General features: G+C 36.9%; 2 protein-coding genes across 2 annotated transcripts; both read right to left on the bottom strand.

Annotated features, from left to right (window-relative positions):
* Positions 1-21,670: 21,670 nt before the first annotated feature.
* On the bottom strand, positions 21,671-22,204 carry LOC127095900 (uncharacterized). Its single transcript, XM_051034524.1, has one exon. It carries the CDS (start codon positions 22,202-22,204, stop codon positions 21,671-21,673), a length of 534 nt encoding a protein of 177 aa, XP_050890481.1.
* Positions 22,205-26,097: 3,893 nt separating this feature from the next.
* Positions 26,098-26,868, bottom strand: LOC127095901 (uncharacterized). The gene has a single exon (XM_051034525.1). It carries the CDS (start codon positions 26,866-26,868, stop codon positions 26,098-26,100), a length of 771 nt encoding a protein of 256 aa, XP_050890482.1.
* Positions 26,869-27,594: the final 726 nt, after the last annotated feature.

Genomic DNA, 27,594 nt, shown 5'->3' on the forward strand with positions numbered 1-27,594 from the left:
GCATAGAATTTGGAAAATTGTAAATTGAATCCTATTGTTTCATTATGCCATTAGTTGAGAAAATATATTCCATTCACTAATTACATTGTTCATATACATTACATTGAAAAAAGATTACAAAATTATACTCCCTCCGTTCCTTTCTAAGTGTCTCTTTTGCATAAAATTTTTGTTTCATTTTAAGTGTCATTTTCAAAGTTCAAGATAACACCAATTGTCATTAGTCAAAATTGCCCCTAATTATTTATTAAAGAGAGAGAAAAAGTTAAATACATAAATAAATAGATAGGGGTATTATAGGTAAAAAGACAATTATTACTAGAAAAGTAGTAAACTTGATTAGTTTTATTGGTATTCGTAAAAAGTCAAAGAAAGACAATTAAAAAGGAACGGAGGGAGTATCATTTTTGCATAAGTTGACTTTTGGTCAACTATTGACTTTTTGGTCAATTAGTTGACCAAAGTCAACTCATCATTCTACCATCCCTAAACCCCTAATGTTCTTGTTCTTCATGATCATCAAGTCATTTGTCCATCGCCTACAAGAAGAAACCAAACACATGTTCATTATACCATTTTTCATACATAAGCCAAGTCCAAACCAAAATCATACATGACCATTACAAGCATTACCATGACCATATACATTGCCATTATATGCAAACGGGTCCAATATTAAATGGCCATATTCACACATAAGCAATCATGATACAAACCAAATTACAATTAATGCAAACAAATCTAACACATGCCTAACATTCTACCATAGCAGTGCAAACATACCTCACAATAAACCTGCAGCAAACATTGCAAACCAACTTAGGCCAAACCATACAACCTACCATCATGCATCAATCATCAAACAACAGGCCAAACCATCACAAACCTAGCAAACACCTAATATGCATAATAACAGGTCAAGCCATTCACCATCACTGACCTGGCACATGACAATCATCCTGCAACAACAAACTTATACCAAGCTTGCACCAACAATGAACAATAACAACAATCAAACAATCAACAAGCAGACCAATATCCATCACTTCTACACCTCCCTGTTTAACAAATCTGAAAAAAATTGGGCCTACAATGGGCCCTGTGCCATTTTGGCTTGTCGCACCACTATGTTGCTGATCAAACCCCCCTGTTTTTCTTGTTTTACAATTATTTTTGTTAATTCTTTTTTGTCGTCGTCTTTTTTTTTTGCGTATTTTCTTTAATTGTGGTTAACTCATATTGATACAAAATATAGAGATTAACTTGATTAGGCATTTTAATTATAATTAATTGATTTGATTAATTCTTGATTGCTTATTGGAAAAATGAATGAAAAATATGATGTTAACCTATTTTCTTGATTTAGATTAGATTTTAATTCCCATGATAAAATTGTAAATTGCATGATTTGTTTTATATTTTAATTTTTTCACGATTAGATTTTAATTAGTATAATTAATCTTGTTCATAATCTTTTAAGTTTAATTGATCTTTTAATCAATGTTCTTGTTAAACTTTGATACGATCCCCTGATTTAATTGCACCTTAACCCTGGCATGTTCCCTTAGACTTAGGTGTTTAGGATTTAATCCCTAGGGTTTTACATTCCTTATCTCTTTGTGCATAGACTTTCAACTGATTTCCCCCCGATTGATTTAGTTAATCAAAGTTTGCTTTGATCAATAAAATCCTTTGATTTATGCTCAATTCCCCAAGCCTGTTCAAGTGATCAAAAGACCCTAGATCACTTGATAGGGCAAGTCCCTTGTCTTAAAGATGTACTGGATCTCACAAGTTCAAGACTCAAGTTAAAGTTTAAGAATTCAAGTCAGTAAAAGTCATTCACATTGCAGACAAACAATGGACTTCTATTAAAGCCCAACAAGGGAGTATCAACACTTGTTAATCTTGATTCAAGTTGTGTTCCATGAGCCTTAAACAACGAAGAATGATGAGAGAGATTTTTCCTACCCTTGTCTAGAGTACCTTTGAGTAAGGGGCATAGGCCCTAGCTACTCAAAGTATTCGTCTTTGTTCATATACTTTAGTATAACTCACATCAAATAATTGCCAAGTCTCTTCTTCACAAGCAATATTACATTAGCAAGATCAACAAACAAAAGTTCTTATTCAATATACTTAACAGTTTTGGCGCGAATTGTGCACCACATGCCTTAAGCAATGAAGAATGATAAGAGGTGTCACAACTGGGGTTTCAGGGAAGTGAGGAAACCAGAGGGACTGAACAAAAGAATGCGTCTCCATTCTCAAAAGAGAGAGAAAGCGCAAAATAGAAGAGTCGTCGTCGAATTTTATTGGAGTTCCTCTATGGGAGAGGAGAGGGGAAATAGTCGATAAAACCCTCGGGAAAAAAGAGGTGCACACAGGAAGTGCAATACAGATAAAGAATCGGTATCACAACTGAGATTGGGTCGGAAGTCGATTATGCGAGGGGAAGGTATTATCACTCCTCACGTCCATGGTACTCCATGGGAACAATTTAAGTTGCATGTGTGCGTGGGTATTTATCTCGCTTATTTCTACCTTCATTATTTAAAAAGGGTGTGAAAGAACGGGCTTTTGGGTTTTTTTATTATTATGATCACCAAGGATTATGACTCTTGTTCTTACGTATCATTCATCGGGTGATGAAGAATCAGAGCTCCGTAGTTCGGAGTAGAAAGTGTTTGTAGGTTGGTTGATTTTACCTTTGAGAAAAGGGTTTTTGGAGTTGTTGCCTAAGGCAAAAAATAAGTTTGATGGGTTGTGTTGATTTTACCTTGAATAAGGGTTTATGAAAATATTGTTTGTGATTAGATTGCACTAAAGTCTATGGGCGGAGGTGAAAATTATAGATAAACAAGTCAAGCCTATTATGTCCAAAATAATCAGAATAAGGGTAGGAAAGCTCCATTCTTACTCATTCTTCACGATTTAAGGCTTGTGGTGCACAATACTAATAATAGTTTTATTATATTTTGAATTTGATTATGAAAATGTCACTTGATGTTGGATAAAAGGTTTGTTGATTTGATTATGAAATTGGTGATGGATAAAATATATACAAAGTAGACAAACAAGAAAGTAAAGGGTATCATTGTAAGGTAGCCCAAGAGAAAGCCTTGTGTGTGCAAAAGTAACCTAAGCTAACAAAGGATGATGGTCTTATAGTCATGTCTCCCTAGGGTAGTGCATGATGTCATTCTTACAACAGGTATGTAAGTTACAAATGAAATCCAAAGCTGAAACAAAGTATCATAATAATAGAGCAAGGTCCTCCAAGCAAATGTCCTAAGTGAAATCCTCTAAGTCCAATGGTTAATTACAAGTGGAATGTATGTTTTCGGTCTTATCATTTTATCATGTTTTTGTTGTTTTTAATTGTATGATGAAAATAAAGTAAATAACAATAATAAAGATGCATGATGAGTATGTACGGTAATGGATACTTAAAAATAAATTATACTGCAATAACATAAAGATAAATCACAAGGTAATAATAACAATATCACAACAACAAAGGTTAATAGTATCAAAGTTAGTGAAGTGTAGTTAATGGTTAGTGATATGGATAAGGTGACCGCTTGAGGATTATTTATCCATAGGTCAAAAGACTCAAAATATGGCGCATCAAGCGATAATTTATTACTGATGCAAAGTATTGAAGATGATCAATGATCAACTAACAATAAATTTGTAACAATGAAAGTTATACAACCCTAAGTCAATCCATCAATAGTTTGACAAATGGAAGATTGTATCACTCAATGATTAAAGATTAGTAAGTTGATTAACAAATAGTTAAACAATGATATAATGATCTATGTACAAAGCATACAAGGAAGCATAATGGTTAGAGGGTTAGTAAACAAAGGAAGCAAAGTCAATCAAATGGGGTCACAATAAGTCAAATGGAAACACAAGTTAGTATACGTAAGCTAAGGCTTCATCTATGTGTCAAATGACTTAAGTTTGGTTGATATAGAGGAAACTTATCAATGCCTCAAAGTATCATGAATGATCCATTAACCATTCATTGATAGATTTGAAACATTGAAGGTTTTATCAACCCTAATCAATCCATAATCATGACCTAATAGATCTCATTAGCCATCAATATTCAAGGCATGAAAAGTCAACCAAAAAGTGTCCAAATAAAATGAAACAAAGTGTAATAAAATAAAAGGGGGAAAATAATGAGGGTTTATTTTGAAAATATTTTTATCAAAATTAAAATGGGTGGTGAAAAAAAATCAAATGTAAAATAAATAGGTGAAAAATAAGAAAAAGAAAGAAAGAAAGAAAGAACATTAAAAATAAATGGGGGGTGTAGGGGGTTGAACCCCTTTCCAACTGAGCCAAGCATTCTTAGTGACCAAATCGCACTTCAATGAAATAAATAATAAAACAACAATTAAAATTAAAAAATTTGTGTGATTCAGCCAATCAGGAATAGACAACAAAGTCTTTAAATTTTCAAACGCGCGAAGAAGACTTCGTCTTCAACGTTCAACCACCCAATCCAAACTTCAGAACTCGTGTTTTTAAGAGGATTTAAACATGGAATCATCCTCCCTATACTTCATCATTCTCATCTCCACACTCATGAGCCATTGATCCTCCTTAAACTTCAGAAACACTATTGACCTAAAATAAAAATTAAATGGTTGATGATGGATAATCAAGACTCAAACCATGAGGTTAAGCTTCAGCAAGTGATTTCAAGCAAGATAGTAACTTGTTTGAGATAAGGGGATGAGTGTAACTACCTGGTCATAATCGATTTCAGAGTGGAACTCTTATGAGTATGAGTGGCTCAGGAGAGGTGTTTGCAAGGTTAGTTAGTGTTTAGGAAAGGTTGAGTGAGGTTGAGGGATGGATTCTGGACACTTGGTTCGATTTGAAATTACTTAGTGTCATACCCTAATTTTTAACCCTAAGATCCCACATCTCATTTTCATACAAGCAAGGTCATATCTTGGCCCTTCCCCTATCCATCTTTGGGTTTGCTTCTTGCAGGGATCACCAAACACCTCTTTGTTTTACCTTTGTGTTTATATGATTAATTTCTTATCTAACCATTAATCAAAATTCCAAAAATATGTCTTGTTTCCCTTAAGTTTATTGTGCAAAACAGGGCTTCTCAAGTCAAGAGCATCTTAAAGTTTTGTTGCTTACTTCTCAAGAAAAGTCAAAGGTTCACGTGTTTATTTCCATGCCTTCTTCAACAAGTAACTTCAATCTTTGAGCAATTCAATCAAGATGCAATTAAGGGCATCTTATCTTGAGTTCATATGATAACCCATGTGCTTTGAAATGTAAGGAAAGTCTAACTCTACAAGCTTGTTCCAAGAAGTTTGACCTAAAAGTCAATACTTTGAAGTCAAAGTTCCAAGGATCACAACTTCTTCAATTCTCAACATTTTTGAATTCCATTTTTTGCATATGACTCTTATCAAAATCCTATACAACTTCTCTTTACATAACAAGATCCAATAATGCATGGAGTATCATCAAAAGTTTGGAGACATTATAGGTCATTTTTGGACTTAGTGAAATTTGACCTATTTTCAAGTGACTTTTTGCCAACTTGCAAAGATCATAACTTTTTCAGTTTTCAACATATGGAGCTGATTCTTCTTGCATAATGTCACTTGTGATGCCATCTACAAGTTTTCTTCAAGGACCAAGGTCAAGTTATGCTTGGAAAGCCATGGAATTCATTGGGAAATTATAGGTCATTTTCAGCCATGAAGCATCCAAATTTTTCTGAGTTATGGAACTAGTATTTTATGCCAACTTCAACACACCATAACTTTGTGCTCAAACATCTAAATGCAAACTTTCTTGGCTCATTGTAATCTTGGCCATGATGTTAACACATTGCAAAAAGAATGGGATAAAAAATCCTCATGAGTAGGAAGCCCCATTGAGTTGAACACGATGACTTGAAACTGAAGAAATCACCATTACCTGAAATTTGATCTTGACTAAACTCAATTCCAAGCCAAATTAGCAAGTGTTTTGGTCCTAAAAACGTTTAATCAAACCTCCAGAAGTTAATTGACACTTAAAACACATCATTTGGTTGAGTTTTGATGAGTTTCAATTCACATTTTTCACACACTTGGATCAAATTTGTTTTGCACGAATTCGACATCATTCCATACGTATTTCGATCCAATAAAACTTCCTATAAATAAGGAAGCTTTTGCCTTCATTTGCAAGCTTTTGAGAGCCAAGAAATCCCTACTGCAACTTAAAGTTTTTCCAGAAAATTCAACTATTGTGTTTTGAGTTTCAGCCTGTTTCAATCCACTTTCTTGATTAGATTAGCTCCACCGGCATCCTTTGAAGCTTTTGCAATAATTCCCAGGCTCTGGGACCTTATGAATTGCTCCAACTAGAATGAGCTTCATCAACTTCTGATCACCATTTGGACAAGGTAGTTCTGAGCATCATCTGAACTCAAACAAGTTACCATAATGTAGTCCTTCACTCTCTGATGCTTTCCCCTAACTTATCTAGTGTTGATTGATCATGCTCATCATTTAATTTTACTTTTCGTGTTTTGCTTGTTTCTGAAACTTCTTTGAAATTCCCTTTGCTCAGTTCACATAAATGAATTTGAGGCATAAGGTTGAATTTGTGGTCTCGTGTATTGAAGTTACCAAATGATGAAACTCCGGTGAGAGCTCACCGGAGAAAATGCTGGAGTATTTCTCAGGTGGTATGAGTTTAGACCAGACATGTTGGCATTTTGAAATGTTTTGATTGGTAAAATTCAAACTGGATCTTGTGTTTAGCTTGAAACGCGTTCCATCGTGTTCATCATCATTTAGAGTGTTGGATCTGCCATGTTAATTAATGAGGTGTGATCCAATGCTCCTGGTTTTTTCTGATTTTAATTCTTTTTCTTTTATTATTTTAAATTATTTTTTCTTTAAAAATCCGTAGTAATTTCATTTTTTATCCAAAAAATTCAAAAATAATTTCTTAAATTCTCTTTTATTTTTCTTCATCTGATTTTTATTTTTCCATATTTTATTTCACTGATTTTCTATTTTTCATAAATTTTCTCTTTTCTCCTTTGTTTTAATTGGTTTAAAAATACTTTTATGCATTTTTTAATTCTAAATTTTTTATTATATGTTTCTCATTTTATTTCCATCCTTGCATAATTTTCTTGGCCATTTATTTGGTGTTTTGAAGGACTTTGTGGATTTTCCATTTTATTTCCATTTTTTAAAATCATTTAAAAATACCTTTAATGCATTTTAATTTCATTTTTAATTTGTTTGACCTTGTGAATTTTTGTTGGCCTTGGATCATGATGATTTTGACTCCAAGTCTCATCAAACTCAATGGATCTTGGATGTTGATGGGGTGAAAACCTTAATGCACCAAAATGGATGATTGATTTTGATGATGACTTCATCGAATTTGTGATTCAATTTGGGTGTGACCTCTATTGTCCCCTTTCATACTCATCCCTTTCTTTTCTTTTTGATCAATTGGATGGATTTGTGTCCATCTTGTTCATGATATGTGGGTTGGTGCTTGATGAACTTTCATCATTTCAAATCTACCTTCTAAGTGTTCATGAATCATTTAAGATACTTTAGATTGATGCATAAGTTTGTCCTAAGTTTTATAAAATATGGATTAAAGTAATGGACCATCCTCCCAGCCTTTATGCTTGATCATCCCCTTTCATTTTTTTCTTGTGTGGCATAGCTTTGGAAGGACGATTTACATATCATTTCTCTAGCATTTATTAACACAAACATTATTATTGACCGACCTCAGATAGTTGCGACTTCTACATAAGTCCAACTACGATTGCTTAGCATAGCGTTAAATTTGTCCCAAAGGCAATGACATTTTTATAAGTGGGATTGTAAGTCTCCTATTCCTCATGGTATTATGTGAAAATTTTGCTCATTTTCCATTTGTGAGAGCTAGTGGCATACTTGTTGATTTTATCCAAGTTGGAGCCCTTCTCATAAATTATGTATAAGGTTCATATTTTCATGTTTGTGAATGGATAGTTGAGTGTTCTCCAAAAAGTGACCAACACATCTTTTTATTTTTAATTACTAACATCATTTACTAACACTATACTTGTATTAACTTTTATTTCCAAGTCATTTACTTTATGTTCCTTTATTTTTATGTCATTTACTTTATGCTTTATCTTTAGCATTTCATACCATATTATATTGTGATTATTTCATTTTGCTCTTGGTGCGTTTGGACTATTCTTTATGTCATTACTAAAAAACCTAAAAAAAGAAACTTGTCTCTCTTAATTCATGGACTTGTGGTTACCATCCTGGGCATCTTTGTGGAGTTATGGACTTAGAATTAGGATCTTGACCTTTTCTTTGGGACTTGTGGCCTGAGACCTTAAAATTCATCTGATACCTTTGACTTTGGACTTCTTTGTGAAGACTTGCCATGGTTACTTTGAGTTCATCTGATACATGGATTACTATTTGCTTGTTTTGCTTGCTTGAGGCTTAATCCAAAAGAGGGAATTCTTTCTTGACTTATGTCACAAAGCTTGTTATCTCTTGGTTAGATCTTTCTTCTTTAGCTTTTACTTTACTACTTTAGGATAGTCTCTTGTTCTCCTTCCCCCTTTTTTAATTTTCACAATTTTCTCTCTTTTCTTCAAAACCTTTTTGTTTTAACTTGAACCACTTTCTCAATAAACTGACTTTTTGTCAAGTGATTTTCAAAACTTTTTTTCTTAATAAATGCCAATCTATCTTAAGCATGTTTAGACTAATTCAAAAAGACTTAAAAATGCCTAACTCATTCAAACCATTTTTGTGCCCTTTGTGCATCTTTTACTTTTTAAGCCTTTTCTCAAAGCATTAGACGTGAGTCATTTCCATAGTTGGGATATAATTCTCCTATCTCCATAGTATTGATGATAATTCTTTTCCATCTGTGAGAGCTAGTGGCATACTTGTTGATCCATATTCAAGTTGGAGCCCTTCTCATGATGATGCAAAGTTCTCATACTTGTGGGTGACTAGTTGAGTATTCTCCTTAAAATAACAAAATGTCTTTTCCATAAAAAAAAGAATGAAAACAAACATCTTTGTTATCTTTACCACGAACTACGAGGTTTTAATCCTCCATTGCCTTTTGTTGGTATGTAGGCATGAGACTTTAAAAGTCTTGGCAAACACCAAATCATGATAAAAATGCTTTTTTTCTCATCTCTCTAATCTTTTAACAAATAACACCTTTTTAAAGCTAAAATGTATATATTTTCAAATAGGTTCCCATGGAGTACCATGTATGTTTAGGGTGCTAATACATTCCCTTTGCATAACTAACCCCCAGACCATTGTTCTCTTTTTATTAGTTTTATTTTAAAACTTCTTTGGGTTTTATTCGTACTTTTTCCCTTTTCCTTTGGAAACAATAAAAGCACGATGGCGACTCTTGCTTTGCGAGTTAAGTTAATCAATAGCTTAATCTTAACTTTTTTACCGCTACACTTAGAACTTGAAAATGGGAACTCTATTTTTGAAGGTGAAACATAAATTTGTAGCAGGGTGATTTTGGCTCTTGAAGCTTGGTTCTGAGATGGAAAACCTCCCCCTATTTATAGGGAAGGTGTTGGGATGTTTAAGTGAGAGAATGAGTAAAGTTTGATCAGAAAAGTGTGAAGCTCGAAGAGGATAAAATGGGAGGCTTGTGGAGGAAGCATTGTTGAGGTTTTGAACTAGTTTATCTTCCCATTTGGTTTGTCAGCTCTCTAGCATAGAAATGGAGGGACAAGGGTGGTTCAAACATGGTTACAACCCCAAATTCTTTTTACCATTTTGGGGGGAAAATAGAAATTTGAACATGGCTCGGGTTCCTCAATTTGTGGACTTATTGCATCCAAGTTGACTTCTAAACATACCTCACTATGTTATGCAATATGTTAGAGGTCAAAAGGGATCAAAATCATATGGTTAAATAGATTGGTGCATCAAAATGCCAATTCTGACTGGTTTGGTCTGGTTTATGCATCACGATAAAATCCCAACTTTGAACTTGGGCAAAATGAATTTGGCTCGTGCATTTTGAATGAACCTTGTTCTAAATACTCTTTGTCATGTCCTTAATCAAATGCAAAAAGAACTAGATCAAAAGGAGTTATGGTTTGGAAATGGAAATGTGGTAAAGTAGTGGTCTTGGGCATGATTATAGGCCTTGTTAGGCATTTGGACAAGCTTGGCCAATGCAAAAATTGAGATCCTTGCTCAATGAATTAGATCTTGAACATTGAAACAAAGTTGAAGAGGGACTCAATTAGGAAATTTTGCTCAAAGAAGATCTTGAAAATATTGAAAGGTGAAAATGTTATGGGCTTTGGACCAAATGATGGGTCATTCTTGCCAAAACGTGACCAACCAACATGACCTAGAAATATCATTTTATGATTTATTGATTTTTAAGGTACAATGATGGATATTTGAAGCTCATATAATCATATCATGATGTAAAATGAGACTTTGAGCTTTGTAAGGTGCTTTTAGGTCAAGTCCATAGGTGAATTCAAGGCATTGAAAGTTCAAAGTTCGTGATCAAACCAAATACTTGTAACATGAATTGAATGGGTGTTTGATTGGTGAATTATGGTTGAAATTGACTTGAATTGAAGGTGAATGAAGTGTGGTATGATGGGATTTTAAAATGAGGCAAGGCCATGAATCAAAGGATACACAAATTAGGGCTTCTTGAACCACAAGTTTCATCAAGAACCAAAGCCAGACAAGTTAGGGTTTTGAGGTACAAGGGATGTATTGAGGTGATTCAAAGGGTTGTGGCATGAACAATGTTCGGATATTATGAGTCCTCAATGGTATGGTCAAAGCTCAAGGTTAACCATGACTTGTACAAGCCAATGAGGGTCAAGAACTAGGGTTAAAGTCCTTGGATGACCATATCAATCTTCACGTGTATTCAATGGGGACTTGTAACAACCCAATTTTTAGTAATTATTTCTTATATTATTATTATTATATTTTATTTTATTTATTTAGAGTGTTAATTAATTAATTGGTTGTTAGGTAGTATAATAATTGATTATATTAATTAATTTGGTGTGTTAATTAATTATTTAGTTTATATGAGTTATAATGAATAATTGAATTAATTAACTTGGTGTGCATATTGAGTTGGTTTAATTTATTTGAATTAAATGGAGATATTATAATACTAGGTATTATTGGGCCTAATAATTAAATTAGAGGTATCATTCTTTAAGCCCAAATAGAATACTAGTATATAAGAGGTGAGGAGAGTGAGGAGTAGGATTATTTTGATCATTTGACGCTAATAGAGAAAGAGAAGAGGAAAAGTAAGGAGAAGAGGGGAAGAACAAGAGAGAAGCTAGGGTTTCCAGAAAATTGAAGAGGTAAGGGGGAGAATCCTTATTATTATGGGTTAGTATAATTGGGGCAATGGGTAGAAATAGGTTTAGGTTAAAATCCCTAATTTGCATGGTTTTGGAATTGTTAGGTCTTGATGAGTATTCTCGATTTGTGGTGATTTGATTGTGTTAAAACTGCAAATTAACGTTATATACTTAGAGTATTGTATGAGTTATAATTTTCTGAACGTTTGGCTTTTTACGGAATCGAAATCGGAGGTCCGAAAGTCCTTCAACAATGAAAAACGCAGAAAATTCTGCATTCTGTTTTGTGTTAACCGGTTACCCACCGAGCGTTAACCGGTTACTTGCTTAAAAATCTGTGTAGGAAATTGATTCTGTTTTATGTTAACCGGTTACCCACCGAGCGTTAACTGGTTACTTGCTTAAAAATCTGCGCAGGAAATTGATTCTGTTTTATGTTAACCGGTTACCCATTGAGCGTTAACCGGTTACTTGCTTAAAAATCTGCGTAGGAAATTGATTTTGTTTTATGTTAACCGGTTACCCACCGAGCGTTAACCGGTTACCACTGTTGAAAAATGAAAATTTGAGATTTTAAAAGTTGTATTCATTTTGAATTGCAATCTAAGTGTGAGTAGTTGATAATTAGCCTATATTTGTGAATGATATATTGTTATGAATGTGTATATGTACCATTGGTGGATAATTCATAGAGTTGAATTATGGTGATATATGGAATGTTAAGATGGTAGAGATGATCTTAATTGCATATGTGTTGGTATTTGTACATTCATTCATGACATGGTCGGCTTCATGGTGGAAGCGGTGAAACTGTGGGTTCACATGGCATTAGACGTTGATCCTTGAATGGAAATAGGCGTAGCAGACGTTGATCCTTAATTGGAAATAGACGTAGTGACTTGGATTCTAGATATTGAATCGGAAAGCGGTAAAACTGTGGATTCACATGGACATTGATCCTTAATTGGAAATAGGCGTAGCAGACATTGATCCTTGATTGGAAATAGACGTAGTGGCTTGGATTCTAGATATTGAATCGGAAAGCGGTGAAACTGTGGGTTCACATAGACGTTGATCCTTAATTGGAAATAGGCGTAGCAGACGTTGATCCTTAATTCGAAATAGACATAGGGGCCTTTATCTTGTCCGGATCGGAAGCGTGGCTTGGATTCTAGATATTGAATCGGAAAGCGGTGAAACATTGGGTTCATATTGCGGTACCACATGCATAGAGTCACATGTCTTGCATTGAGTCACATTAGAGTTATGTGATAATTGAATGTTTGTAGTGATGTGATTGTGAGGTGTGTATGAGATATAGTAATTGAATTTGGTGATGTTTGGATACATAATTTGGCAAAATATGTGCTTATGTGATAGTTGTAGTTGTGTGTATATTTGGGAATATAATATTGGATTTGAATATTATACTCCTTGAGTTTTGACGTATGATTGAAACCTGTGAAATAAATATTGGTTAGTATTATTTACATGGTTATACAAGGTGTGATGAATTCCGTTCATTGTTGATTTAATCATTGTGCTTTATTATACTTCTTCATAATGATTTGAATTCTCACCCTTCTGTTTGAATGTTGCTTTACAGGGCATCGTGCAGAGACTCCAGAGTAGTATTGCTGAAGTAAGTGGACGGTAACTCACTCGAGATTAGCTGGAGAGTTCCGGTGCTTTGTTTTAGAGACTAAGTAGTGAGTCAATGCTCTGGTCATGTAACACGGGGTAGATTGGTAGTATTGAACTCATATCTGATTTGGACAGGTATTACGTTATTACCTGTGAACGTGTTTATTTGAAATTTGCTGTTTGAGAGGCCATAGTGCCAAATATTCTGGATATGGTTTTAGTTTATCTTGAAGAGATTATTGAGAGATGATCATGGTATGGGACATGAATCATTTTATGAAATGCATGGATATTCATTATTTTCCGCTGCTAACGCATATTCTTGAATATTCATGATAATTGAGATGTGTTATTTTAAATGACCAGGTGTATTGTATATTGATGATGAATGATGTTTGATTTTTGAAAGCTTTTAGTTTTTGAAAATGTCGATGTGACACCCTTTTGTTTATATGCGTGTTTATTCACTCTGATTATATGTTAAGTATATTGGGGTAGAAAAAGGGGTGTTACATTAGTGCTATCAGAGCAGGTCGGTCCGTCCGGCCAGGTTGTTTAATTATGTTTGTTCCCTAGTATGCGACATGTGTGTGAGAACACTGTCGATGCTTGTTTTATTTTCCATTGGCAGGTTGGGGATTAAATAAGTGGGGGAGGAGCGTCTGCTTATCTTAGATGTTCCAATTGTGTCGAGCTTGGACATTATGTTGTTGCATGCAAGAGTGCAGTGTTGGCTAGTTAAGCTGTTTTGAGAATGTTGTGCTTTTCCTAAACCCGAAGAGAGGTCGGATTCGAGGATGGTGTTGGTTAGAATTTAATCGGGTGTATATCAACTGTTTCGAGAAGACAGTTATTTTTCCTGAGGTTGGTGCGAAGGAAGATTGGTTTGTGTCTGCTAAGCAAGTGGATGAATCGGTGCAAGGTGGTGCCGAGTTGTTTATGTTGTTGGCAACTTTGGATATTCGTGAGAAGAGGACGATTGAAGAATTGCCAATAGTTTGTGAGTTTGCGGAGGTATTTCCGGAAGATATAAGTGATTTACCGCTGGAACGTGAGGTTGAGTTTTCGATTGATTTAGTTCCTGGAACTAGTCCTGTATCGATGGCTCCCTATAAAATGTCTGCTTCTGAGTTGAAAGAGTTGAAGAATCAACTTGAAGACTTGCTTGAGAAGAGGTTTATTCGTCCTAGTGTGTCACCGTGGGGTGCACCTGTTCTGTTGGTCAAGAAGAAAGAAGGTTCTATGAGATTATGTGTTGACTATAGACAACTGAATAAAGTGACGATTAAGAACAATTATCCACTTCCGAGGATTGACGATCTGATGGATCAGCTGGTTGGAGCTTGTGTATTTAGCAAAATTGATTTGAGGTCTGGGTATCATCAGATTCGTGTAAAGGTTGAGGATATTCAAAAGACTGCTTTTTGGACAAGGTACGGTCACTACGAGTACTCCGTGATGCCTTTTGGTGTGACTAATGCACCTGGTGTATTTATGGAGTATATGAATAGAATTTTTCATGATTATCTGGATAAGTTTGTTGTTGTGTTCATTGACGATATATTGATTTATTCCAAGAGTAAAGAAGATCATGCCGAGCATTTGAAGGTTGTGTTATCGGTGTTGAAAGAGAGGAAGTTGTTTGCTAAACTCTCTAAATGTGAGTTTTGGTTGAGTGAAGTAAGTTTTCTTGGACATGTGATTTCGAGTGGTGGTATTTCTCTGGATCCTACGAAGATTGAAGCTGTATCTCAGTGGGAAGCTCCTAAGTCTGTTGCTGAGATTCGAAGTTTCCTTAGTTTGGCTGGTTATTATAGGAAGTTCATTGAAGGATTTTCTAAGTTGTCGTTACCATTGACGCAGTTGACTAGGAAATGTCAAGCTTTCATTTGGACTTCGCAGTGTGAAGCGAATTTTCAAGAGCTTAAGAGAAGATTGACTATGGCTCCTATTTTGATTTTACCGGATCCGTTAGAAACTTTCGTTGTGTATTGTGATGCTTCCTTGTTAGGTTTGGGAGGTGTTTTGATGAAAAAAGGGCAAGTGGTAGCTTATGCTTCAAGGCAACTTAAAGCTCATGAGAGGAATTATCCGACGCATGATTTAGAGTTGGTCACCGTTGTGTTTGTGTTGAAGCTTTGGAGACATTACTTGTTTGGATCTAGATTTGATGTGTTTAGTGATCACAAGAGTTTGAAGTACTTGTTCGATCAGAAAGAATTGAATATGAGGCAAAGGAGATGGTTGGAATTCTTGAAAGATTATGATTTTGGTTTGAATTATCATCCTGGAAAGGCGAATGTTGTAGCCGATGCATTGAGTAGGAAGTCATTGCACATGTCTATGTTGATGATTCGAGAGTTTGAATTGTTGGAGCAATTTAGAGATTTGAGTTTGGTTTGTGAAGCAACGCCTTTGTGTGTTAAGCTTGGTATGTTGAAGCTTACGTGTGGCATTCTTGACGAGATTAGAGAAGGTTAGAAGTCAGATTTGAAATTAGTTGATGTTACGACATTGATTAATCAAGGCAAAGGTGGTGACTTTCGGATTGATGAGAATGGTATCATGAGGTGTCGTGATCGAGTTTGTGTTCCGGATGTTGCGGATTTGAGAAAGAGGATTCTCGAGGAAGGGCATAGAAGTGGTCTGAGTATTCATCCTGGTGCTACTAAAATGTATCAAGACTTGAGAAAGATGTTTTGGTGGCAAGGTATGAAGAAGGATGTAGCGGAATTTGTGTATGCATGTTTGACTTGTCAAAAGTCAAAGATTGAACATCAAAAGCCGTCTGGTTTGATGCAACCGTTATCTATTCCCGAGTGGAAGTGGGATAGTGTCTCTATGGATTTTGTTTCGGGTTTGCCGAGAACATCGAGTAATTGTGAGGCGATTTGGGTCGTTGTTGACAGGTTGACGAAATGTGCTCATTTTATTTCGATAAGGATGGATTATTCGATGGAGAGACTTGCTAAGTTGTACATCGAAAGGATTGTGTGTTTGCATGGTATTCCGTCGAGCATTGTTTCGGATAGAGATCCGAGGTTCACTTCGAGATTTTGGGAAGATTTGCAAAGTGCTTTGGGTACGAAGTTGCGTTTGAGTTCGGCATATCATCCGCAAACTGATGGTCAAACGGAGAGGACTATTCAGTCACTTGAAGATCTTTTGAGGTCTTGTGTTTTGGAACAAGGAGGAAATTGGGATAGTTTCTTGCCTTTGATCGAGTTTACGTATAACAACAGTTTCCATTCGAGTATTGGAATTGCACCTTTTGAGGCTCTCTATGGTAGAAGGTGTAGAACTCCTTTGTGTTGGTACGAATCGGGAGAGAATGTTGTGGTTGGACCCGAGTTGATTCAAGAGACTACGGATAAGATTAAAATGATCCAAGAGAAGATGAAGGCTTCTCAGAGTCGTCAAAAGAGTTATCATGATAAGGGGAGGAAGGCTCTTGAGTTTGAGAAATATGAGCATGTGTTTCTTCGAGTTACGCCAATAACGGGTGTTGGTAGAGCTTTGAATATGTGTTGGTATTTGTACATTCATTCATGGCATGGTCGGCTTCATGGTGGAAGCGGTGAAACTGTGGGTTCACATGGCATTAGACGTTGATCCTTGAATGGAAATAGGCGTAGCAGACGTTGATCCTTAATTGGAAATAGACGTAGTGGCTTGGATTCTAGATATTGAATCGGAAAGCGGTGAAACTGTGGATTCACATAGACATTGATCCTTAATTGGAAATAGGCGTAGCAGACGTTGATCCTTGATTAGAAATAGACATAGTGGCTTGGATTCTAGATATTGAATCGGAAAGCGGTGAAACTGTGGGTTCACATAGGCGTTGATCCTTAATTGGAAATAGGCGTAGCAGACGTTGATCCTTAATTGGAAATAGACGTAGTGGCTTTGATCTTGTCTGGATCGGAAGCGTGGCTTGGATTCTAGATATTGAATCGGAAAGCGGTGAAACGTTGGGTTCACATTGCGGTACCACATGCATAGAGTCACATGTCTTGCATTGAGTCACATTAGAGTTATGTGATAATTGAATGCTTGCAGTGATGTGATTGTGAGGTGTGTATGAGATATAGTAATTGAATTTGGTGATGTTTGGATACATAATTTGGCAAAATATGTGCTTATGTGATAGTTGTAGTTGTGTGTATATTTGGGAATACAATATTGGATTTGAATATTATACTCCTTGAGTTTTGACGTATGCTTGAAACCTGTGAAATAAATATTGGTTAGTATTATTTACATGGTTATATAAGGTGTGATGAATTCTGTTCATTGTTGATTTAATCATTGTGCTTTATTATACTTCTTCATAATGATTTGAATTCTCACCATTCTGTTTGAATGTTGCTTTACATGGCATCGTGCAGAGACTCCAGAGTAGTATTGCTGAAGTAAGTGGACGGTAACTCACTCGAGATTAGCTGGAGAGTTCTGGTGCTTTGTTTTAGAGACTAAGTAGTGAGTCAATGCTCTGGTCATGTAACACGGGATAGATTGGTAGTATTGAACTCATATCTGATTTGGACAGGTATTACATTATTACCTGTGAACGTGTTTATTTGAAATTTGCTGTTTGAGAGGCCATAGTGCAAAATATTCTGGATATGGTTTTAGTTTATCTTGAAGAGATTATTGGGAGATGATCATGGTATGGGACATGAATCATTTTATGAAATGCATGGATATTCATTATTTTCCGCTGCGAACGCATATTCTTGAATATTCATGATAATTGAAATGTGTTATTTTAAATGACCAGGTGTATTGTATATTGATGATGAATGATGTTTGGTTTTTGAAAGCTTTTAGTTTTTGAAAACATCGATGTGACGCCCTTTTATTTATATGCGTGTTTATTCACTCTGATTATTTGTTAAGTATTTTGGGGTAGAAAAAGGGGTGTTACAGGACTCACCATCCAATTAGGGGTTTGAAGAGTGAGTGAGATGTCTTGAGTAATCCTCAAAGGTTGTTGGATGCTTGAGGATGAAGATTAGGGGAAAGGTGGCTTAAGCATACCTTACCATGATTAGTGAGTCTTGAGGCTTCATAGATAAACCATTTGCCTTAAGTTTGTGGAACATTGTGGATTATTAGGTATAAATGCTTATGAAATGATATTTGTGGGATGTGTGCTCATGAATTAGGGCTATAGATGATGATATGGAGGTAGTATAAATTTGAGGGTATGACATAGCAACGAACTTGAATGTATGGATAACAACGGCTTCTGATGCGTTCAAGGTAGGATAGGATTAAATACTAAAAAAAGAGTAACCATAAATTTGCCCTGCCGAGGATAAGAGTGATATGAAATTGATTTGCTGGGGATTATATGTGGGAAAATATTTACGGGATGGAAAATGATCTTGATATGAGATCAATTATTGGGGAAATGAATATGGTTATGATAACTATGCATGATATGTAAGGCGATGTATGCAACATAAGTATCTCTTCAAAGAGGACATTTCAGTAACAAAACTACAATAAGAAGGGTAGTGAAGAAGCTCCTCTAGGGATAAGAATTTTTGTAAAGAAGAGGTGACTTCCCCTAGCAACGAATGGGAAGGAAAAAGTTTAGTGGTGATTCCTAGCAACGATTGGAATACCCAACTCTGATGGGGAAATTTAGATTCAACAATGATTTCTAGCAACGACTGAAATACCTGACATCTGTGGGGATGCCTTCAAGTTCAGTGATGATTCATAGCAACAACTGGAATACCTGACTCTTGGGGGAAAAAGGAGACGTTCAGCAACGATTCCTAGCAATGGCCGGAATACCTGATTTGACTAGGGATGAATCCAAATGGTTCAGCGATGATTCTTAGTAATGGTTGGAATACCTGACTCTGTCTGGATAATTTAAAAGTTCAGTGATGATTCTTAAAAACGGCTAAAATACCTAACTCGTGGTGGGAAAAGAAAGCAGTTCAGCGATAATTCTTACTAACAGCTAGAATACCTTACGTAAGCTGGGGAAAGAAATTCCACGATGATTCTTAGCAACGGCTTGGAATACCTGACTCTAGAAGGGGAATATATGAAAGTGACAATTCCTAGCAACGACTGGGATGTCTGACTTGTGGGGAATGAAAGGCAACTCAATGACGGTTCCTAGCAACGACTGAAATACCTGGGTTTCTTGGGGGAAAATTGCAAGTTTATTGATGACTCTTAACAACAGTTAGAATATCTGACTCTACTGGGAAAATCCTTAGCAATTGTTGGAAACTTCTGAAATCTGACAAGGACAATCCCTAGCAACGACTGGGGAGGTCGGAAATTGATGAATTGTTCTTGAGCGACAGTTGGGGAGGAAAATTGATTTTTGTGATGAACATCCCTAGCAAAGGTTGGGGAGAAAAATGAGAAATTATTCTTGAGCAAGATTAGAGAGTATACTTATGATGCACTCTTATGCATGTGAAATGCTGATGCATGTTCAGGCTGTTAGGGAATATGCAAATACGAGGCTTACAAATTGTGCCGAGTATTATTGGGCTTTAAGTTTGCTTGGGGAGAGTGAAATGACTTCCCGGCATTGGAATTTATATCTTTTAACATCCAAGCTACGTTTAGGGCAATAATCGGGAATCTTCCTGCTAAGGAATTTCTTGATTGGATCAAGTCCAATGGACTTTGTGGCATTGCGGTGCTTAGGTATACCAAGCATGTTGGACAATGGTTACCTTTAAATACTTTTGGAAGAGAAGTAATTTCACTATTTTCTCTTAAAAGTTTCTTTTTTAGTAAAAGTTGGTTTACCCAAAAATTTAGATGCAATGTTAATTAAGAAAAGTCACACTTCACAAACAAAGTAGGAAAAGTAAAAGTATTGGTCACGTATGATGAAATAAATTTTACTAATAAAAAATGATCCCCAAAAATGGGTGATTTGTACAAGGAAGCAATTTCTAAAAGAGGTGATTGCAAAAAGAAATTGAAAAACTATAATGGCAATAACAATAGCTTGAATTTCCATCATGTTTGATTCTGCTATAATCCTTATGTACTTGGAAGTCCTCAGATCTTGCTTAGGAAGAAAGTAATTGGATTAACCCGCTATAGAGTGTAGAAGATTCTTTACGAAATCTAGCCTCTCGCTTTTTATGAATCCCTAATTTTTGCCTAGACCGACCTTTCGGGTTTTCAGTCTACCGGGATACCCATTTTTGCATAAGCCTCCTTTTCGGGTTTTCAACTTATCGGGTTCTTTCTCTTTTTTTTAAGCATAATATTTTTTGACTGCATTCACATTCATATGGGATAGAAGATCCTCACCATCCATAGTTGTAAGGATTAAGGCTCTTCTAGAGAAAACCTTTCTTACAGCATATGGGCCTTCATAGTTTGGCGTCCATTTTCCCTAGAGTCAGTATGCATCGGCATAATCTTCTTCAAGACTAGGTCTCCATCTTTGAGGCTTCGGGGAAAGACCTTCTTGTCATGTTCCTTCTTGATGCGCTTTTGGTATATCTGGTTATGGCAGATAGATGCCAATCGCTTATCATCAATGAGGTTCAATTGGTCAAATCGGGATTGCACCCACTCGACTTCGTCAAGCTTGACGTCTGTCAAAATCCTTAAGGAAGGAATATATACTTCGATTGATAGGACGATATCCATGGCATATAAAAGAGAGAAGGGGGTTTCCCGATGGAGGTATGTACAGAGGTGCGGTAGCCATGCAATGCGAACAAGAGCATCTCGTTCCGATCTTTATAGGTTTTCACCATCGCTTACACGATTTTCTTGATGTTTTTATTGTCTGCCTCAACAACACCGTTCATTGTTGGTCTATAAGGTCACAAGTTATGGTGTTTGATCTTAAAGCCTTTGCATAGCTCTTTCATTATCTTGTTATTGAGGTTATATCCATTATCAGCAATGATCTTGTTTGGGACCCTATAATGACAAATGATTTCTTTCTTTAGAAAATGAGCCACCACTTGTCTTGCGACCTTGGCGTACGAGACTACTTCCACCCATTTAGTGAAATAGTCTATAGCTACCAAGATGAAGCGATGTACATTCAAGGCAGTTGGCTCAATGCATCCAATCACGTTAATTCCCCTCATGGCGAAAGGCCAAGGTGATGTTAGGATATTGAGTGGTACTAGCGGTATATGGATCTTGTCTCCATAGATTTGGCATTTATGGCACGTTTGGACATGGCGGTAGCATTCAACCTCCATGTTCATCCAATAGTAGTCGACCCTTAAGATTTTCTTCACCATCGTGTGTCCACTGGCATGCGTCCCAAAGGAGCCTTCATGTATTTCCATTATAATTTGGTTTGCCTCTTGTTTGTTCACACATCTAAGCAAAACTGAATCATAATTCCTTTTGTACAATACCTCTCAACTCAAGAAGAACTTGGTTGATAGTTTTTGAAGTTACTTCTTGTCGGTAATGGGTGAATTCTTAGGACATTCTTGGCTTTCTAGAAACTTCATGATGTCATAGAACCAAGGATGGCCATCAGCTTCGTCTTCGACTGCCAAACAATAAACATGCTCGTCCAAGTAGTCATGGTGAAAAGATGATGCTTCATTCTTCCATTTGACCTTAAAGATGGATGAAAGAGTTGCTAAGGTGTCGACCAACTGATTTTTCCTCTCTAGGGATGTGATGGAAGGTAATCTCATCAAAGTACAGGATCAGCTTTAGAACATGCTCCTTGTAAGGGATTAACTTGTAATTTATGGCTTCCCAATCTCCTTTGACTTGGCTGATGACCAAGGCCGAATCTCTGTAGACATCCAAAGTTTTGATCCTAAGATAAATAGTAGTTTCTATACCGAAGATACAAGCCTCGTACTCCGCCATATTGTTGGTACACTCAAAGCACAACCTTGCCGTGAAAGGTAGGTGAAAACCATTTGGGGATGTGATGATTGCCTCAATGCCATTTCCATGAGCGTTAGAAGCTTCATCAAACACAAGTGTCCACCGAGACTCAGGTTCTAGTCCTTCCTCGGGGTATTCAAAGCGCATAGACTGGCAGCCCTCCAAAGGTTTATGTGCAAGATAATCATACAGTTCACTCCCTTTGATAGCTTTTTGAGTGACATGTTGGATGTCGTACTCAGTTAAAGCCATTTGCCAACGAGCTAATCTACTAGTTAGAGTAAGCTTCTAAAATATTACTTGACTGGATCCATCTTGGAGATTAAGAGAGTTGTGTGTGTGTGTGAGCGTGTATTGCCTTAGGTGTTTAGCATCCCAAGCAAGTGCACATCAAGTATTTTCAAGCATCGAATACCTACTCTCACAATCGGTGAACTTCTTGCTTAAGTAATATATTGCAAGCTCTTTTCTTCCAGTTTCGTCATGTTGGCCGATAACACATACCACAGATCCCTCAAGCACTATTACGTACTTGATTAAAGGTCTTCCATTCACACGGGGCATCAAAATCGGAGGTTTTTGTAAGTACTCCTTGATCTTCTCAAAGGCGTTTTGGCAATTGCCGTTCCATATGGTAGCTCGATCCTTGCGAAGTAATTTGAAGATTGGCTCACAGGTGGACGTGAGATGAGATATGAATCGAGCGATGTAATTCAATCTCTCAAGAAAACCTCATACCTCCTTTTTCGTTTTAGGTGCAGGCATAACTTGTATGGCCTTTACCTTTTCAGGGTCTACTTCGATGGCTCGTTGGCTGACGATGAAACCTAACAATTTTCCAGATCTTACCCCAAATGTAAATTTACTAGGGTTGAGTCTCAATTTAAACTTTCTCAAGCGTTCAAATAGCTTCTCTAGATTAACCAAATGCTCCTCTTCAGTTTGGGATTTGGCGATCATATCGTCAACCTACACTTCAATCTATCTATGAATCATATCATGAAATATTGTCACCATTGCACGTTGGTATGTTGCACCAGCGTTCTTTAAGCCAAAGGGCATGACCTTGTAGCAAATAGTTATCCATGGGGTGATGAAGGTTGTTTTCTCCATGTCGTCCGGAGCCATTCTGATTTGGTTCTAACCGGATAACCCATCCATAAAGGAAAATATGGAGAGTTGAGTTGTGTTGTCCACTAGCACATCAATGTGAGGTAGTGGGAAGTCGTCTCTGGGACTTGCTCTATTAAAATCTCTCTAGTCTACAAACATACGCACTTTTCCATCCTTTTTAGGCACGAGCACGACGTTGGCAATCCACTTAGGGTAGTTAGAAACTGCTAGAAAACCTATGTTGAGCTGCTTTTGCACTTCTTCCGTAATCTTCATTTCCTTGTCAAGACGAGTCCTTCTTAGTTTTTTCTTCATAGGAGGAGAGTCTTCTTTGAGGGGTAGATGATGGACTATAATGTTGGTGTCTAGACCGGGCATGTCATGGTAGGACCAAGCGAACACATCCATGTAGTATTGTAGTAGTTTGACCAACTTTGTCTTTACATATTCTTGTAGGGTTGAGCCTATTCTGACCTCTTTAACTTCCTCCTCAGTTCCAAGGTTGACCGCTTCTACCAAATCTTCATGTGGTTGAATGACCTTTGACTCTTGCTTTAGCAGTCGAGCTAACTCCTCGTGGAGTTCACAATCATCCTGACAGTCTTTGTCGGTGTGATTGATTGGATTGTCGAAGTCATACGAGACCATAACAAAGTCGTTATTGGTGGAAATCGAAGGGAAACTGCATGACAAATGATTCAAGATTTTTTTTATTTTGTGAAGGAGAAAAAATGACTAAAAACTTAAATAAAAGTAAGAAAACATTGCCATTTTTGATTTAAGTGAAAAAAAGTAAAAATAAATGAAAAGATAAGAAGCATAATTTGGATGCAAAAAATGATCATTTCATTAATTGATTGATGGAAAATTAACGGGGGCCTACAAATGCTTCCCCCATGCTTTGGGCATATCATGAATTCTTTTTCTTAAAAAGGGAAACAACAAACAGGAAAATTACTTTTCAAACATCGTGACTTCAGGTAACTCAAGTGTGGTCCAATTGGTTAGTTATCGTCCTTCAACCTTCTTGTAAACCAGTCCTTCTTCATCAACCATGATAACTCCTTCTTCTTCCAATGCAGATATTTGACCGTCTACGAGGTGTCTAGTACTTGCAAAGATTTCTGATAAGAGGAGCACTTTTCCCTTTATAGCAATTGGCACTTGTTTCTTCAGATTTTTGGAGTGGTATCCCAAGCCGGTGCGGTCCTTGTTGACAGGTAACTCCAAAACCTTTCCTCAACCTCCAAGGTAACTGCTTTCAATGACAGCCTGAGCGACTCTCCAAGAAATCATCGGAAATTCAACTTTTTTCTTTTCCCCCATGGGGAAACTATTTCTACATTAACAACTTCAAATGACTAGAACGGAATTTCTTGCACCTCACCTTCTCCTTCAACATATCGGAAAGATGCCAAGTGGTGACCATGATGTCCTCCTCTCTTTCAATTACCACGAGCTTGTTATTGACAAAAAATTTCAACCTTTGATGGAGTGTTGATGCGACAACTCTGGCTGAGTGTATCCAAGACCGCGCGAGCAAAAAAATGTAAGAGGGATATATATCCATTACAAAGAAAGTGATAAATAAAGTATGGGGTTCAATCTTTATGGGGAGGTCAACTTCACCAATCACAGTCCTCCTTGAGCCATCAAACACTCTAACAACTAGTTCATTGGGTTTCATGGTAATCCCTTCAATGGTTAGCTTGGATAGAGAACTCTTTGGTAGCACATTAAGGGATGAGTCGGTGTCCACCAAGACCCTAGACATAATGGTGTCTACACATACGATAGAAATGTGTAGGGCCTTATTGTAGTTTCTCCCTTCAAAGGGAAGCTCTTCATCATTAAACCCCAAACTTTTACTAGAAGAGATGTTATTGACTACACCCTCTAACTGACAAATAAATATTTCTTGTGGTACATGGGCAACCTTCAAGAATTTTACTAAGGCGTCCCTATGTGCCTCAGAGCATATTAGCAAATACAGTATTGAGATCTTCGATAGGGTCTGGTTGAGTTGGTCAACCACGTTATAGTCGCTTTTCTTAATGATGCACAAGAATTCCTCCACCTCACTAGTAGGTAAGGAATTTTTCCTTTGATGATCATTTTCAACTTGTTTGCCTTTCTCTTGATTAGAAGTGCCGCCATTGTCAATTACGGTAGGTACAAGTGCAAATATCCTTCCACTCCTCGTTACTCCACCGGTTCCGGTTATGTCTACCATTGGCACATTAGAAGCTACTGGCTCTTCTTGCACTTTCTGTCCGTGGATATAGACAGTTGAGTCATAGATCCAAGGAACTGATTTCGTGTCATTAAAGGATCGGTGTTGGGACAATTATCACCATGGGAGCAACTGGATTGTTGGAGATAGTCATGGGGGATAGATCGTACGGGATTAGAAGAGGTTGGACTTGGTCGTAAGGGATATTCAAAGCTGACACGTCTTCATTAGACGATAAATGCTTCACTACCAAGATTCCTTGGTTCATTAATCCTTGGATAATAGTCTTCAAAACTTCACATTGTTGGGGGTTAATTAAACAATGCTCACAGTTAGCACTACAGACAGGAAACGAGTCATTCTTCATCAAAACATTATTTATATCAATGAGGGGAGTCTTCAATTCGTCCAATCGGGACAATAATCTTTTCTTCTCTTCAACTTCTATCATATTCACATACAGATTATTATATGGCGGAATTGGATTTTTGTTCACATTCAGACCATTAGGCGCAAACGTGATTACCTTTGAGTCTATCAAATCTTGGACTTTATACTTCAAGGCTTTGCAGTTTTCAATAGAATGATCGGGAGCGCCGGAATGAAACTCACATTGCGAATTTACATCATATCTTGAAGGAAGAGTCATGGGTGAAATCGTGGGTGGAAGCTCAAACTCTCTTAACTGCATGGGAACAAGATCAAATCTTATTTCGGGATGTCATTTTCGTTGTTGTTATTATTGTTGTTATTGATGATAATGTTGTTATTGCTATTGTGGTTGATGATATAGAGTAGGTTATTGTTGTACTCGTTGATCAATTGGAATTATAAACGGTTGTTGTTGTTGAACTGGCGCTACGGCGGCTACTTGTTGGTAAGGTGCACGGTATGTCGACGCCCTTCCCCTAACAATGGTGGTTGCATTTGTTTTACCTTCACGCTTCTTACCATAAGCTACAAATGGTTTATTCACAACACCAGAGGTGCTTGTAGAGTTCTGAATCTTTCCCATCTTGATCATATTCTCTATTCTTTCACCAGCTAAGACCAAATTAGAGAAACCGGAGGACGTACTCCCTACAATCCCGTCCAAGTACGGGCCTTGCAGATTACCCATAAACATTTCTACCAATTCACACTCCAACAATGGATGATGTACCCTTGTCGCAAGTTCTCTCCACTGTTGTGCATACTCTTTAAAAGTCTCTTCGAACTTTTGAGTCAGATTTTGCAGCAGGGTGCAATTGGGCGCCATATGAGTATTATATTGGTAGTGTTTAAGGAATTCCTCAACCATTTCCCTCCATATCCAAATATGAGTTCCTTCCAATTGCATATACCATTGTAGAGACGCTCTACTCAATGAGTCTTGGAAGAAATGCATGAGAAGTCTGTCATCGTTGGAGTAACCGTCCATCTTTCGGTAATAGGCTCGAATATGTGTCCTAGGGTCATTGGCTCCTTTGTACATTTCAAAGTCGGGTACTTTGAACTTGACAGGGATGAACATATCGGGGACAAGACACATCTCTGCAACGTTGATACCTAAAGCCTCAAAGTCTTCCATTTCTTTTAACTTCTCTTCAATATCCCACACCTTCTCTTCTACCTCGTTGGACGAGGGATCAAAAGCGTCATAGGCAGAGTCAGCTCACGAACTAAAATAGGCATCTTACTGATCGTCAACTTTAATAACCAGAGGGTTAAGAACAGGTGGAGGGACACCGCCGGGTGAACCCATAGGAATCTGGACAGGGATGTTGCCATGAGGAGGCATGTGATTCTCTACAGGAATGGTATTAGGAGTGGCAACAGAAGCATGGGCTCGTTGATTCATCTCCTCTTGTATCTTGGCCATAATCTCTTGACCACGAGCGACGACTTGGATGATCTCCATCATTTGTCCTATTTGTGCTTGCATTTGGGATACTTCTTCGTGGAGTGCAACATGGTTTTGCTCTAATTGGTCCATAATAGCTTGCTGATTGCAGCGAGTGTTGTAGTGGTGCCGGGAAGTCAGTTTGTTATGTCGGTTTTTGTTGAAGAAAGGGTGAATGATGAGTTTTTTTGTTTTTTGTTTTGAAAATGCGAATGATTCATGAATGTTTTTTTGTGTGTTTTATTAATGCAAAGTTCTTTAGTTATTCGTGTTCTTTATTGCGAGAAATACTTAACAATTTATTGTTGCAATCAAGAATAAAGATGTACACACTGAGTGAATCATAACGAAGCTTCATTCATCCTTTGAAGGGAATAATACAAGTACAAGTACATTAGAAATTGCAAAATACAA

The sequence above is a fragment of the Lathyrus oleraceus genome, chromosome 6 (genome assembly GCF_024323335.1).
Source record: "Lathyrus oleraceus cultivar Zhongwan6 chromosome 6, CAAS_Psat_ZW6_1.0, whole genome shotgun sequence".
Lineage (NCBI taxonomy): Eukaryota > Viridiplantae > Streptophyta > Magnoliopsida > Fabales > Fabaceae > Lathyrus > Lathyrus oleraceus.